General features: G+C 40.5%; 1 protein-coding gene across 11 annotated transcripts in view; it reads left to right on the top strand.

The window, feature by feature from the left end:
* Positions 1-17,834, top strand: part of Usp16-45 (ubiquitin specific protease 16/45) — a 186,060-nt gene that overhangs the window by 68,600 nt on the left and 99,626 nt on the right. For all 11 annotated transcript variants that reach the window (XM_071668163.1, XM_071668161.1, XM_071668162.1 and 8 more), the window contains 2 exons: positions 3,156-3,278; positions 15,242-15,497. In XM_071668163.1, coding sequence (XP_071524264.1) covers positions 3,156-3,278; positions 15,242-15,497 — 379 coding nt within the window. The remainder of the gene's footprint in view (positions 1-3,155; positions 3,279-15,241; positions 15,498-17,834) is intronic.

The following is a 17,834-nucleotide window of genomic DNA, read 5'->3' as shown; positions in this document are numbered from 1 at the left end:
TTTTATCCTCTCAGAGCAGAACTAATCATGCTGCCTCATCATAGGCTTTATGCTAGAACACATATTGTTTGGGAAGTAGCTTCTACCTATGCCCACCTGTAAAAATCTAGTTGGCCCTGGAGTTTTCTTCTTTCTAGAGAGTCTTTTTCAGTATATCTTTGATTGCTAGTGAAGGTTTTTTTTTTTTTTTTTTTTTCTGTCTCCCGCGTTTGCGAGGTAGCGCAAGGAAACAGACGAAAGAAATGGCCCAACCCACCCCCATACACATGTATATACATACGTCCACACACGCAAATATACATACCTACACAGCTTTCCATGGTTTACCCCAGACGCTTCACATGCCTTGATTCAATCCACTGACAGCACGTCAACCCCGGTATACCACATCGCTCCAATTCACTCTATTCCTTGCCCTCCTTTCACCCTCCTGCATTTCAGGCCCCGATCACAGAAAATCTTTTTCACTCCATCTTTCCACCTCCAATTTGGTCTCCCTCTTCTCCTCGTTCCCTCCACCTCTGACACATATATCCTCTTGGTCAATCTTTCCTCACTCATTCTCTCCATGTGCCCAAACCATTTCAAAACACCCTCTTCTGCTCTCTCAACCACGCTCTTTTTATTTCCACACATCTCTCTTACCCTTACGTTACTTACTCGATCAAACCACCTCACACCACACATTGTCCTCAAACATCTCATTTCCAGCACATCCATCCTCCTGCGCACAACTCTATCCATAGCCCACGCCTCGCAACCATACAACATTGTTGGAACCACTATTCCTTCAAACATACCCATTTTTGCTTTCCGAAATAATGTTCTCGACTTCCACACATTCTTCAAGGCTCCCAGAATTTTCGCCCCCTCCCCCACCCTATGATCCACTTCCGCTTCCATGGTTCCATCCGCTGCCAGATCCACTCCCAGATATCTAAAACACTTCACTTCCTCCAGTTTTTCTCCATTCAAACTCACCTCCCAATTGACTTGACCCTCAACCTTACTGTACCTAATAACCTTGCTCTTATTCACATTTACTCTTAACTTTCTTCTTTCACACACTTTACCAAACTCAGTCACCAGCTGCTGCAGTTTCTCACATGAATCAGCCACCAGCGCTGTATCATCAGCGAACAACAACTGTGAAGGTATATTTATTTATTTATTTTGCTTTGTCACTGTCTCCCGCGTTTGCGAGGTAGTGCAAGGAAACAGACAAAAGAAATGGCCCAACCCACCCCCATACACATGTATATACATACACGTCCACTCATGCAAATATACATACCTATACATCTCAATGTACACATATATACACAAACACAGACATATACATATATACACATGTACATAATTCATACTGTCTGCCCTTTATTTATTCCCATCGCCACCTCGCCACACATGGAATAACATCCCCCTCTCCCCCCCTCATGAGTGCGAGGTAGTGCTAAGAAAAGACAACAAAGGCCCCATTCGTTCACACTCAGTCTCTAGCTGTCATGTAATAATGCCCGAAAACCACAGCTCCCATTCCACATCCAGGCCCCACAGAACTTTCCATGGTTTACCCCAGACGCTTCACATGCCCTGGTTCAATCCATTGACAGCACATTGACCCCGGTATACCACATCGATCCAATTCACCCTATTCCTTGCCCGCCTTTCACCCTCCTGCATGTTCAGGCCCCGATCACTCAAAATCTTTTTCACTCCATCTTTCCACCTCCAATTTGGTCTCCCTCTTCTCCTCGTTCCCTCCACCTCTGACACATATATCCTCTTGGTCAATCTTTCCTCACTCATTCTCTCCATGTGCCCAAACCATTTCAAAACACCCTCTTCTACTCTCTCTACCACGCTCTTTTTATTTCCACACATCTCTCTTACCCTTACATTACTTACTCGATCAAAACCACCTCACACCACATATTGTCCTCAAACATCTCATTTCCAGCACATCCACCCTCCTGCGCACTACTCTATCCATAGCCCACTCCTCGCATCCATACAACATTGTTGGAACCACTATTCCTTCAAACATACCCATTTTTGCTTTCCAAGATAATGTTCTCGACTTCCACACATTCTTCAAGGCTCCCAGGACTTTCGCCCTCTCCCCCACCCTATGATTCACTTCTGCTTCCATGGTTCCATCCGCTGCCAGATCCACTCCCAGATATCTAAAACACTTTACTTCCTCCAGTTTTTCTTCATTCAAACTTACCTCCCAATTGACTTGACCCTCAACCCTACTGTACCTAATGACCATGCTCTTATTCACATTTACTCTTAACTTTCTTCTTTCGCACACTTTACCAAACAGTCACCAGCTTCTGCAGTTTCTCACATGAATCAGCCACCAGCGCTGTATTATCAGCGAACAACAACTGACTCACTTCCCAAGCTCTCTCATCCCCAACAGACTGCAGTGAAGGTATATATCCCTTTTTGTTTGCAAAATGATGTGAAATTTTTTTCTTTAAACTTATGGCACTTCTTGTGGAGATTGGTAGGGGGGATGACCTGTGAGCAATTCTGTTCTTCATTCCCTACCTGGTCTTTTTCTTTCTTTTTCAAAAACCTTTTGTTTATGCCTTTTGGTGGCTGCTTTGGATTGGCACTGCTGTTTATGAGGTGTGAGTGCTTTAGCAGAGAAAGGAAAACATGTTGTCATAAAGAGGCGTAGTTGAATTGAATCGGCTGAGAGATGTAGTCATATAGAGGCCTAGTTGAATTGAATCATCTGAGAGGGGTGGTGAAGCAAGGATTTGTCACCCTTTTGATAAGTTCAGGAAGTAATCCTGACCCTGTATTATCAAGGAATATCTCATTGCTTGCAAGGCAGTGCCTCAGAGAGAAAAGGCCTATCACTTTTCAAAACCTGCCTTTTTCTTATATCCTGTTTAAAGTGAATTTGGCCAAAAGAAATAACCGTATATAGGAAGGTAGGCTAAAAGGGGAAAACTTTATTTTGACGGTATGGTATTGTACTTGCACACCTTGGAGATAGTTATCTCCTTTGTAACAAAATCTAACTCATTTGCATGAGATGTATGAAATACAAAGATTATTTAGATTAATCATCATAAGATATTTTGTATTAGTCAACCAAGAATTGATGTTTTATCCCATATTATATCTTTTTCTAGAAACCCCTTGACTTGTTTCTTCCTGAGGGTGGGGGATTGACACTTGCCACTGCAGCTTTCCTCAAGGATATGCATTCTGTTGGCAAGAATCCAACTCTAAATCCAGGACATCTGTTTGGCCAGGTAAGTGATGACAGCTCTTCATTCATTCAAGGGAAAAAAAAAGAGATTTAGAACGAAGATTGTCCAGGATTTGAATTGACCTCATTTATTCTGATTAGCCTAATTTAAGGAAATATTTTTGTAGAAAACATAGACATTATGCTATCACCTATATCCATGCTTTCTTATCAGTATGAGCTCTGTATAAATTTAGCTTGGTGAAGTAGAGGTTTATCCGAATTCATGCATCAAGGAATTGAACTTTGACAATATATCGTGCCATGTAGTAAGAATAACATCCCAGAAACAGGACATTTAATTATGTAAAATCTCAATAAAGTTTTGATTTGAGAAATGTAGAATCTATGGCATGGGTAGTATGTCTTCCTAAGGGAATTTGGTGTCCCCACTTTGTAGTAAGTCTTTAGCGTTAGGGAAGGGAACCCCATTCAGTAGGATTAATACTTCCAGAAAGGCACATTATTTTATGTCCTCAATCCATTCTGTATGAATGGGATTGGAGGAAATGAATAGAAGTATGGGTAAATGGCAAGTGCAGGAAGATTTGCAAAGCTCAAGATAGATTATTTAAGTTTCCCTGTGATAGGTAATTAATACAATTTTATGAATCCATTGAATATTCTTATTGTAATGAATATCATTAGATCTCCTTAATCATGTATGTGTCTATTTATACCTATGGATTGAACCAGGGCAAGTGCAGGAAGATTTGCAAAGCTGAAGATAGATTATTTAATTTTACCTGTGATAGGTAATTAATACAATTTTATGAATCCATGAAATATTCTTATTGTAATGAATATCATTAGATCTCCTTAATTATATTTATGTGTCTGTTTATACCTACGGATTGAACCAGGGCTTGTGAAACATCTGGGGTAAACCGTGGAAAGTTTTGTGGGGCTTGGATGTTGAAAGGGAGCTGTGGTTTCAGTGCATTACACATGGCAACTAGAGACTGAGTGTGAACGAATGTGGCCTTTGTTGTCTTTTCCTAGTGCTGCCTCGCGCATTTGCGGGGGGAGGGGGGGTGCCATTTCATGTGTGGCGGGGTGGCGATGAGAATGGATGAAGGCATCAAGTATGAATATGTACATGCGTATATATGTATATGTCTGTGTATGTATATGTATGTATACGTTGAAATGCAGAGTTATGTATATGTGTGTGTGTGGGCGTTCATATATATACATGAGTATGTGGATAGGTTGGGCCATTCATTCTTCTGTTTCCTTGTGTTACCTTGCTAATGTGGGAGACAGCGACTAAGTATGATAGATAGAATATGTTTTTTCATGCTTCATTGCCATTTCCGGTGTTAGTGAAGCAGTACAAATTATAGATGAAGAAAGGCCACATCAGCTCACATCCATTTTCTTGCTGTTGTTTGTAATGCATTGAAACCACAACTCCCTTTTCATAACCAGGCCCCACAAACCTTTCCATGGTTTACCCTCAATGCTTCATGTGCCCTTGTTCAGTCCATTGACAGCATGTCAACCCCAGTATACCATATCATTCCAGTTCACTTTATCGTGTGCACGCCTTTCACCCTCTTGCATGTTCAGGCCTTAATCTCTCAAAATCTTTTTCACTCAATCCTTTTCTCTTTCACTACCCTTTGTAATTGGTCCACCTCCCACTTTAGGCATTCCACACCATTATAAGTAATGAAAGGATAAGAAAGATGTGTGGAAATAAGAGTGTGGTTGTGAGAGCAGAAGGGGGTGTGTTGAAATGGTTTGGACATATGGAGAGAATGAGTGAGGAAAGAGTGACAAAGAGGATATATGTGTTTGAGGTGGAGGGAACAAGGAGAAGCGGGAGACCAAACTGGAGGTGGAAAGATGGAGTGAAAAAGATTTTGAACGATTGGGACTTGGACATGCTATTTTATGTGTGGTGGGGTGGCAATGGGAATGGATGAAGGCAGCAAGTATGAATATGTACATTGTATATATGTATATGTTTGTGTATGTATATGTATGTATACATTGAAATGTATAGGTATGTATATGTGCGTGTGTGGACGTGTATGTTTATACCTGTGTATATGTTTGGGTTGGGCCATTTTTTCGTCTGTTTCCTTGTGCTACCTTGCTAACGTGGGAGACAGCGACAAAAGTATAATAGATATATCTGTGGGGCCTGGATGTGGAAGGGGAGCTGTGGTTTCGGGCATTATTACGTGACAGCTAGAGACTGAGTGTGAATGAATGGGGCCTTTGTTGTCTTTTCCTAGCGCTACCTCGCACACATGAGGGGGGAAGGGGATGTTATTCCATGTGTGGCGAGGTGGCGATGGGAATAAGTAAGGGCAGACAGTATGAATTATGTTTTTTTTTTTTTTTTTTTTTTTTTTTTTTTGCTTTGTCACTGTCTCCCGCGTTTGCGAGGTAGTGCAAGGAAACAGACGAAAGAAATGGCCCAACCCACCCCCATACACATGTGTATACATACGTCCACACACGCAAATATACATACCTACACAGCTTTCCATGGTTTACCCCAGATGCTTCACATGCCCTGATTCAATCCACTGACAGCACGTCAACCCCGGTATACCACATCGATCCAATTCACTGTATTCCTTGCCCTCCTTTCACCCTCCTGCATGTTCAGGCCCCGATCACACAAAATCTTTTTCACTCCATCTTTCCACCTCCAATTTGGTCTCCCACTTCTCGTTCCCTCCACCTCCGACACATATATCCTCTTGGTCAATCTTTCCTCACTCATTCTCTCCATGTGCCCAAACCATTTCAAAACATCCTCTTCTGCTGTCTCAACCATGCTCTTTTTATTTCCACACATCTCTCTTACCCTTACGTTACTTACTCGATCAAACCACCTCACACCACACATTGTCCTCAAACATCTCATTTCCAGCACATCCATCCTCCTGCGCAAACTCTATCTATAGCCCACGCCTCACAACCATACAACATTGTTGGAACCACTATTCCTTCAAACATACCCATTTTTGCTTTCTGAGATAATGTTCTCGACTTCCACACATTCTTCAAGGCTCCCAGGATTTTCGCCCCCTCCCCCACCCTATGATCCACTTCCGCTTCCATGGTTCCATCCGCTGCCAGATCCACTCCCAGATATCTAAACACTGTACTTCCTCCAGTTTTTCTCCATTCAAACTTACCTCCCAATTGACTTGACCCTCAACCCTACTGTACCTAATAATTATGTACATGTGTATATATGTATATGTCTGTGTGTATATATATATGTGTACATTTGAGATGTATAGGTATGTATATTTGCGTGTGTGGACGTGTATATATATACATGTGTATGGGGGTGGGTTGGGCCATTTCTTTCGTCTGTTTCCTTGCGTTACCTCGCAAACGCGGGAGACAGCGACAAAGCAAAATAAATAAATAAATAAATGTAAATATATGCAAAGGTGAGTAATGTGGCAGTTGAGGGAATAATTGGGATACATGGGGTGTTCAGTGTTGTAAATGGAAATGGTGAGGAGCTTGTAGATTTATGTGCTGAAAAAGGACTGGTGATTGGGAATACCTGGTTTAAAAAGCGAGATATACATAAGTATACGTATGTAAGTAGGAGAGATGGCCAGAGAGCGTTATTGGATTACGTGTTAATTGACAGGCGCGCGAAAGAGAGACTTTTGGACGTTAATGTGCTGAGAGGTGCAACTGGAGGGATGTCTGATCATTATCTTGTGGAGGCTAAGGTGAAGATTTATATGGGTTTTCAGAAAAGAAGAGTGAATGTTGGGGTGAAGAGGGTGATGAGAGTATGGCTATGTGGGCTATGGATAGAGTTGTGCGCAGGAGGATGGATGTGCTGGAAATGAGATGTTTGAGGACAATGTGTGGTGTGAGGTGGTTTGATCGAGTAAGTAACGTAAGGGTAAGAGAGATGTGTGGAAATAAAAAGAGCGTGGTTAAGAGAGCAGAAGAGGGTGTTTTGAAATGGTTTGGGCACATGGAGAGAATGAGTGAGGAAAGATTGACCAAGAGGATATATGTGTCGGAGGTGGAGGGAACGAGGAGAAGTGGGAGACCAAATTGGAGGTGGAAAGATGGAGTGAAAAAGATTTTGTGTGATCGGGGCCTGAACATGCAGGAGGGTGAAAGGAGGGCAAGGAATAGAGTGAGTTGGATCGATGTGGTATACCGGGGTTGACGTGCTGTCAGTGGATTGAATCAGGGCATGTGAAGTGTCTGGGGTGAACCATGGAAAGCTGTGTAGGTATGTATATTTGCGTGTGTGGACGTATGTATATACTTGTGTATGGGGGTGGGTTGGGCCATTTCTTTCGTCTGTTTCCTTGCGCTACCTCGCAAACGCGGGAGACCGGCAAAAAAAAAAAAATATATGTATATATGTGTATGAGTGGATGGGCCATTCTTTTTCTGTTTCTTGGCACTATCTTGCTGACATGGAAAACAGTGATTAAGTTTAATGAATATATATTTTTTTTCATACATATTTGCCATTTCCCATGTTAGTGAGGTAGCGTTAAGAACAGAGGACTGAGCCTTAGAGGGAAGAGTGGATAAAGATTTTGGAAGAAAGTTAAATGAAAAGTTTTGGGATAACAAGAAACTATGCTGAAAGGAGGTAAAAAGAGGAAAGGGATGGATGTAAGAGTGGAAATGTTGCTGTGAGAAATAAGGAAAGGGAAATGCTGAATCAAAAGGAGTAAGTGAAAGGAAGTTGGAAGAGTATTTTGAAAAACTGATGAATGTGGGAGAAGGGGAGGCAGCAGTTGTTACATGTAAGGGTATGGAGGAGGGAAGAAAGAGAATGTAAGTGCATGCATGGGGCTATAGCAAAGAGGGAGGTAAGAAGGGCAATAATGAGGCTGAAGGTAGGAGAGGCACATGGAGGCATGGAAACAGAAGGTTGTGCTAGAGGATTGGGTGAAAGCTGTTATTGTTCCTTTATTCAGAGGAAAAGGTGTTAAGGGTGTATGTAGCAATTTTAGGGGTATAAGTCTGTTAAGTGTACCAGGAAAAGTGTATGCAAGAATATTAATTGACAGAGTGATTTAAGTGACTGAATGCAGAATGGGTGAAGAGACACGGGTGTTAGGAAAGGTAAGGGATGTGTGGATTAGATTTTTGTTGTAAAGATGACCATGGAAAAGTATTTAGCAAAAGGTAAGAGGTTGTATGCAGCTTTTACAGATCTGGAAAAAGCTTATGACAGAGTCGAGTGGAATGCTTTGTGGGATATGTTAAGGATATATGGTATAAGGGGACAACTGTTGGATGGTGCTGGCAGGGCTTTGTAAAGTCACTGTGGCTTTTTAGTATATGTATGGATTGGATGGAGTGGTAAGAGAGATGGAAGCAAAACTAGGAAAAAGGGCACAGAGATGGAGTGTGGTGTTGAGATATGGTGGCTAGTGGCATTCCTGTTTGTGGATGACACTTTCTTGTTTGTGGAGAGTGAAAAGAAGTTGCAGAATGTTGTGTTTATGATGTGTGTAAGTGGAGGAGACTGAAGGTAGATGCATTTGAAATTAAAGTAATATTGTTTTTTGAAGGTAAATGCAAGTAAAAGTAAAGTAATTATGTTTGTTGAAGGTGAATGCAAGTAAAAGTAAAGTAATTGTGATTGTTGGAGGTAAATGCAATTAAAAGTAAAGGAAATGGAGTGAAAGTATAGATTTTGTAAAACCATATAAAGTGAAAAATGAAAGTGTACTAAATTGTGCTGTGGATATAGGTGAGTAAAACTGTAAGAAGTGAGGGAGTTTAAGTATCTGGGAGCTATCTTGGGTAAGTGTGGTGATATGGAAGGAGAGATAGGGAGAGAGCAGTACAGGGTAGAAGAATCATTGGGTCCCTTAATAGAATAATGAAGGGTAGAGGTGTAAGTATGGAAGTGAAGAGAGGATTAAAGGACAGCAGCGTAGTCCTCCAACCCTGACCTATGCAGCCAAAACATGTATGTGGAATGAGGCACAAAGGTCAAGAATCCAGGCTGTGGAAATGAGCTATTTGAGGAGAGTGTGTGTTGTAACTAGATGAATGAAGAAAGATATGAAAGGGTGTATGAGAAATATGGTATGGCAAGGAATACAAAGGGAATGAATTGTGGAACGGTAGAATGGGTGAAAAGTAATACTTTAGGGTGGCTTGGGCATGTAGAAAGAATGCAGTACTGGGAGATTACAAGGAGAGTGTATGATAGTACAATTAAAGGGGTTAGTGTGAGTGGAAGACCACCTGTAACATGGGAAAATAGGGGGAAGAATACTGGAGGGACGGATGTAAGGACAGGGATAAGTGGAGACTTTGCTGTGGCCATCCCTTAATGGGAGTTCTTGGAGGGAATGGGTATCAGAAATATAGATAGATAGATAGATAGACAGGGTGCTGTATTAATTATGGAATAAGCAAACAAATCAGGAGGAAGACTTAAGTAAAATTTTCATGTTTGAGAGGTGTATGTACAAAAGAAAATTGATATGGAAATAAAAACAAATTTGTAGTCAAGAATAAAGAAGAAATTTCAGTCAGAATTTAAATCTTGAGTGAAAGATTGGCAAATATGATCATGGAAGGATCCTGTAGAAAATGAACTTGTAAGTTTTAGTAATACAATTATTGATTCCTTAGCTATTTCTAGTAAAGATGATAAAGTATCTAAAAAAGATTAAGTTTTTTGAAAATGGCAGCAAATTGAAAATTATGATGTAATGAGCAAAACAACTAATGCAGACTTTCAACAGTTTAGTGTGAGTCCAAAAGGCAGTAAGGCATATACAATAGAAATCATATCCCAGCAAATGTATTAAAGGAACAGAGAGAAACACCTGCTGACAAATATATTCAGTAATTTCAAGCAGAAGAATGGTTTTTTTATGTACCTTTTTCTGCCACCATTTTAGATGATTTGATTATTTTGTTCTCAGTTGCCCCATTGAAATGTGAACAGCTGGTGTTTCCTTTATAATGAATAATGGGAGTCATCTGTGGGGTACCTGAGACCAGATATCAAAGCCATTCGTTGACTGGATTAAGGATGTTTGTAAATGGATATTTTCATTATCATTTGGAAGCTTATGATCCTGTTTGTTTAAGGGTTGATTTATCCAGTTTTTGATTTATTGATGGGCTCACAAAAGCGTGTTTCGTATAATTCTTAATAGTTAGTGAAGAAAGTGTTGAGGTCAGTTTATTTTTCTGTTGTTTATACTATATTTAAGATGATATTACTTTTCTCAAACATGTACATATAAAGTTTTCTCTTCAAAATTTTCTATTTCTTATGTGTGTTACCCCTTTAAAGTGTTTCTGTTTTCCTAAAGTTTTGTTGAAGATGAAATATATGTTCTTGTGTAGCATACTAGTAGTATTGTTTTGTTGCTTTTAACTTTATTGTTTTTATTGTCAGCTGCATGGAATGGATGCATCAGTAAGTGCTCTTGTCATATATTTAAATGGTAGCTTTTGATTTTTTATTAGATGGTCTAATGGATGTAGTACAGTAGTTGTTAATATCAAAAATATCTTCTATCATAATTCATTGATAGACTTAGAAGTATGCATGAAGTATGTGAATGAAATTGTTAGTCCTGTAAGACAAATCAGTTTACTGTGCAGAGAGAAAAATTAAGAAGTGCCTTTACTAGGTCTAGGGTTCTAGGGCGTTTTCACAGTTTGGCAAACTGTACATGAGATAGGGATATTTGTGATTGACTTGAAAGTTTGTATGCATTTGTTTTACAGAATTAGATAGTAATTAGATAGTAGGTTGTTAGATTAGCAGAGAGAGATGGTGTACATAATTAAAACTTTTCAAGATGAGCCTTTGGCTGTAATATTCTTGGGTAATGTTCCAGTTTATGAGCACCACTGATTAAGTTGAATGTGGTTGAAAAGCATACGAGTAGAACCTATGCTTGATAAAATGGATTTAGACTAGGGAAGCATAGCATCTTATATTATTTTTTCCTTTTGAAAAATGATATAAAAGAAATGAAGATTTGGTAAAAGAAATGAAGATTAGGTAAAATGCAGGTAAAACTAAATGAAACTATTATAAAACAACAGAACTTATAGGAACCTTACTTAACCTCATGTACAGGTTGAGATTTACGTAATTTTCAGTACACTATTTAAAATATACCAAGAATATCAGTTGCATGCATCTGTAGGAAGTAAACACACTCACTGAATGCTATTCCTCTTAGTACAGTAACTTAGCAATTTGATGCTTATAATAACATGATATTCACATTTTTTTTTTCAATTAGAAATACTTTAGATTCTGGTTCCTATGGAAAGTTAGGTGGGGTTTTCATGAGTTTTGTTGAATCCCAGAAATGTTACCCATACTTTTTCCCACATATTTTCCCATATCATTATAGCCCCCAAATTATCATTATCTTTTATTTAACACAAAATGTAATGCCCCAAATCATGTTCCGTACTCAGTCACTTTTGCCCAGTATAATGATTTCACCAATGTGCATTTTTTCCAAATCCTGAAGTTTTTTTGTTTTGTTTTGCTGCAGGGTCAATAAAATTTTGTGTGGTTCTTGAAATTGTGCAGGATGGATATGATTCTTACTTTACTTCATGAACGAAGAATACTTTATCAATTTTTTTTCCAGTTGTCAGCTGATGCTCCTGAGTATTTTCATTGACTAAGAAATATAGGAAAGCAGCTCGAGCACCTTCACTTCTCCACATGTTCTATGGCATGCATTAAGATGGACTTTTACATCTTTATATATATATATATATATATATATATTTTTTTTTTTTTCTGTCTCCCGCGTTTGCTAGGTAGCGCAAGGAAACAGACGAAAGAAATGGCCCAACCCACCCCCATACACATGTATATACATACGTCCACACACGCAAATATACATACCTACACAGCTTTCCATGGTTTACCCCAGACGCTTCACATGCCCTGATTCAATCCACTAACAGCACGTCAACCCCGGTATACCACATCGCTCCAATTCACTCTATTCCTTGCCCTCCTTTCACCCTCCTGCATGTTCAGGCCCCGATCACACAAAATCTTTTTCACTCCATCTTTCCACCTCCAATTTGGTCTCCCTCTTCTCCTCGTTCCCTCCACCTCCGACACATATATCCTCTTGGTCAATCTTTCCTCACTCATTCTCTCCATGTGCCCAAACCATTTCAGAACACCCTCTTCTGCTCTCTCAACCACGCTCTTTTTATTTCCACACATCTCTCTTACCCTTACGTTACTTACTCGATCAAACCACCTCACACCACACATTGTCCTCAAACATCTCATTTCCAGCACATCCATCCTCCTGCGCACAACTCTATCCATAGCCCACGCCTCGCAACCATACAACATTGTTGGAACCACTATTCCTTCAAACATACCCATTTTTGCTTTCCGAGATAATGTTCTCGACTTCCACACATTCTTCAAGGCTCCCAGAATTTTCACCCCCTCCCCCATCCTATGATCCACTTCCGCTTCCATGGTTCCATCCGCTGCCAGATCCACTCCCAGATATCTAAAACACTTTACTTCCTCCAGTTTTTCTCCATTCAAACTCACCTCCCAATTGACTTGACCCTCAACCCTACTGTACCTAATAACCTTGCTCTTATTCACCTTTACTCTTAACTTTCTTCTTTCACACATTTTACCAAACTCAGTCACCAGCTTCTGCAGTTTCTCACATGAATCAGCCACCAGCGCTGTATCATCAGCGAACAACAACTGACTCACTTCACAAGCTCTCTCATCCCCAACAGACTTCATACTTGCCCCTCTTTCCAAAACTCTTGCATTCACCTCCCTAACAACCCCATCCATAAACAAATTAAACAACCATGGAGACATCACACACCCCTGCCGCAAACCTACATTCACTGAGAACCAATCACTTTCCTCTCTTCCTACACGTACACATGCCTTACATCCTCGATAAAAACTTTTCACTGCTTCTAACAACTTGCCTCCCACACCATATATTCTTAATACCTTCCACAGAGCATCTCTATCAACTCTATCATATGCCTTCTCCAGATCCATGAATGCTACATACAAATCCATTTGCTTTTCTAAGTATTTCTCACATACATTCTTCAAAGCAAACACCTGATCCACACATCCTCTACCACTTCTGAAACCACACTGCTCTTCCCCAATCTGATGCTCTGTACATGCCTTCACCCTCTCAATCAATACCCTCCCATATAATTTACCAGGAATACTCAACAAACTTATACCTCTGTAATTTGAGCACTCACTCTTATCCCCTTTGCCTTTGTACAATGGCACTATGCACACATTCCGCCAATCCTCAGGCACCTCACCATGAGTCATACATACATTAAATAACCTTACCAACCAGTCAACAATACAGTCACCCCCTTTTTTAATAGATTCCACTGCAATACCATCCAAACCTGCTGCCTTGCCGGCTTTCATCTTCCGCAAAGCTTTTACTACCTCTTCTCTGTTTACCAAATCATTTTCCCTAACCCTCTCACTTTGCACACCACCTCGACCAAAACACCCTATATCTGCCACTCTATCATCAAACACATTCAACAAACCTTCAAAATACTCACTCCATCTCCTTCTCACATCACCACTACTTGTTATCACCTCCCCATTTGCGCCCTTCACTGAAGTTCCCATTTGCTCCCTTGTCTTACGCACTTTATTTACCTCCTTCCAGAACATCTTTTTATTCTCCCTAAAATTTAATGATACTCTCATTTGCCCTTTTTTTCACCTCTTTCACCTTTCTCTTGACCTCCTGTCTCTTTCTTTTATACATCTCCCACTCAATTGCATTTTTTCCCTGCAAAAATTGTCCAAATGCCTCTCTCTTCTCTTTCACTAATACTCTTACTTCTTCATCCCACCACTCACTACCCTTTCTAATCAACCTAATCCCACTCTTCTCATGCCACAAGCATCTTTTGCGCAATCCATCACTGATTCCCTAAATACATCCCATTCCTCCCCCACTCCCCTTACTTCCATTGTTCTCACCTTTTTCCATTCTGTACTCAGTCTCTCCTGGTACTTCCTCACACAAGTCTCCTTCCCAAGCTCACTTACTCTCACCACCCTCTTCACCCCAACATTCACTCTTCTTTTCTGAAAACCCATACAAATGTTCACCTTAGCCTCCACAAGATAATGATCAGACATCCCTCCAGTTGCACCTCTCAGCACATTAACATCCAAAAGTCTCTCTTTCGCGCGCCTGTCAATTAACACGTAATCCAATAACGCTCTCTGGCCATCTCTCCTACTTACATAAGTATACTTATGTATATCTCGCTTTTTAAACCAGGTGTTCCCAATCATCAGTCCTTTTTCAGCACATGAATCTACAAGCTCTTCACCATTTCCATTTACAACACTGAACACCCCATGTATACCAATTATTCCCTCAACTGCCACATTACTCACCTTTGCATTCAAATCACCCATCACTATAACTCACTATAACCCGGTCTCGTGCATCAAAACCACTAACACACATGATGTTTTTTACCCATAATGTATATTTACACACAGGTTGGAAGAAAATTGTTCATTGAAGAGAGTAAAGGGAAAAAGGCTAACTTCCCCATTGTATTTGCCAGTCATTGCTCTGAAGTCAATCTTATCACCTGCCCTACTGTTGGCTCTTCTCTTATGATATGACATTATCAAAACAGTCAGTTAATGATGTGATGGGTTGACCTGACAAACAATGCATGCACAGCCTACACCTGTGCTCTAGGTCTTTAAACCTTAAGATTCTAAAAAATTTGGGAACTTTTTTTTTGTACAGTGCCAGCTAATGGATTCTAAGGCCTTATCCCTTGACTGACAAACTAACAGGATAGAGAAATAGGTTTTATCATTCAAATTTTGTCTTGTACCTGCAAGTTTATTATTTAGATGTTTTGTATGGTTTGATTAATGTAGCAAAAGTTTATTTTTCATTACAGATTTGCAAGAAAAGCACACAGTTCCAGGGTTATGAACAGCAAGATGCACATGAACTCCTCCGCTGTCTTCTTGAAGCAGTACGTAATGAAGAGATTTTAAGAGCAAAAAGAGCTATATTACGAGCCTTTGCACTATCTGAAAAGACTGATCCAAACACTGTTAGTCCACGACTCAAGAATATGATCAAGGGATATGGCAGACAAGCAACACACACAATTATTGATCAAATATTTGGAGGCCATTTGATAAGTACAGGTGAGTCTTTAATTTCTTATCTAGACACACTTGCAGACTAAGCCAGATGATGTTTGTTTGTCTATAGTCAGTACCTTATTTGCAATTTATTGTAACCAAGAATACCTTGTCAAATTTCTCAACACAAGAAGGAATTTGAGTCCATAAGTTGTGAATGCAACCGGCTACTTCAAGATTTGGTGTCATTAGATGCATTATTCTTGTTGATAGTGTTTGATATCCTAACACATGACAGCTAGAGAATGGATGTGGCCTATTTTCATATGTTTCCATCCTTGCTGACGCAGTGGGTGGTGATGGTGTTCTCTGTGGGGTGGGGTGGCACTGGGAATGGATAAAAGTGATCAAGTATGAATATGTACATATGTATATATGTTTATTTTTATTTATTATAGTTAGTCACTGTCTCCCACGTTAGTGAGGTACTGCAAGGAAACAGACGAAAGAATGGCCCAACCCACCCACATACACATGTACATAAATTAATGCCCACACACGCACATATATATATACCTATACATTTCAACATTTTTTTTTTTTTTTTTTTTTTTTTTTGTCGCTGTCTCCCGCGTTTGCGAGGTAGCGCAAGGAAACAGACGAAAGAAATGGCCCAACCCACCCCCATACACATGTACATACACACGTCCACACACGCAAATATACATACCTACACAGCCTTCCATGGTTCCCCCCAGACGCCCCACATGCCCCGATTCAATCCACTGACAGCACGTCAACCCCGGTATACCACATCGCTCCAATTCACTCTATTCCTTGCCCTCCTTTCACCCTCCTGCATGTTCAGGCCCCGATCACACAAAATCTTTTTCACTCCATCTTTCCACCTCCAATTTGGTCTCCCTCTTCTCCTCGTTCCCTCCACCTCCAACACATATATCCTCTTGGTCAATCTTTCCTCACTCATTCTCTCCATGTGCCCAAACCACTTCAAAACACCCTCTTCTGCTCTCTCAACCACGCTCTTTTCATTTCCACACATCTCTCTTACCCTTACGTTACTCACTCGATCAAACCACCTCACACCACACATTGTCCTCAAACATCTCATTTCCAGCACATCCATCCTCCTGCGCACAACTCTATCCATAGCCCACGCCTCGCAACCATACAACATTGTTGGAACCACTATTCCTTCAAACATACCCATTTTTGCTTTCCGAGATAATGTTCTCGACTTCCACACATTCTTCAAGGCTCCCAGAATTTTCACCCCCTCCCCCATCCTATGATCCACTTCCGCTTCCATGGTTCCATCCGCTGCCAGATCCACTCCCAGATATCTAAAACACTTCACTTCCTCCAGTTTTTCTCCATTCAAACTCACCTCCCAATTGACTTGACCCTCAACCCTACTGTACCTAATAACCTTGCTCTTATTCACATTTACTCTTAACTTTCTTCTTCCACACACTTTACCAAACTCAGTCACCAGCTTCTGCAGTTTCTCACATGAATCAGCCACCAGCGCTGTATCATCAGCGAACAATAACTGACTCACTTCCCAAGCTCTCTCATCCCCAACAGACTTCATACTTGCCCCTCTTTCCAAAACTCTTGCATTTACCTCCCTAACACCCCATCCATAAACAAATTAAACAACCATGGAGACATCACACACCCCTGCCGCAAACCTACATTCACTGAGAACCAATCACTTTCCTCTCTTCCTACACGTACACATGCCTTACATCCTCGATAAAAACTTTTCACTGCTTCTAACAACTTGCCTCCCACACCATATATTCTTAATACCTTCCACAGAGCATCTCTATCAACTCTATCATATGCCTTCTCCAGATCCATAAATGCTACATACAAATCCATTTGCTTTTGTAAGTATTTCTCACATACATTCTTCAAAGCAAACACCTGATCCACACATCCTCTACCACTTCTGAAACCACACTGCTCTTCCCCAATCTGATGCTCTGTACATGCCTTCACCCTCTCAATCAATACCCTCCCATATAATTTACCAGGAATACTCAACAAACTTATACCTCTGTAATTTGAGCACTCACTCTTATCCCCTTTGCCTTTGTACAATGGCACTATGCACGCATTCCGCCAATCCTCAGGCACCTCACCGTGAGTCATACATACATTAAATAACCTTACCAACCAGTCAACAATACAGTCACCCCCTTTTTTAATAAATTTCAACGTATACATACATATACATACATATCCCTGGGGATAGGGGAGAAAGAATACTTCCCACATATTCCCTGCGTGTCGTAGAAGGCGACTAAAAGGGGAGGGAGCGGGGGGCTGGAAATCCTCCCCTCTCAATTTTTTTTAATTTTCCAAAAGAAG

This window comes from Panulirus ornatus, chromosome 12, assembly GCF_036320965.1.
Source record: "Panulirus ornatus isolate Po-2019 chromosome 12, ASM3632096v1, whole genome shotgun sequence".
NCBI classification, from domain to species: domain Eukaryota; kingdom Metazoa; phylum Arthropoda; class Malacostraca; order Decapoda; family Palinuridae; genus Panulirus; species Panulirus ornatus.
This window is presented reverse-complemented; position numbering and strand designations above follow the sequence as displayed.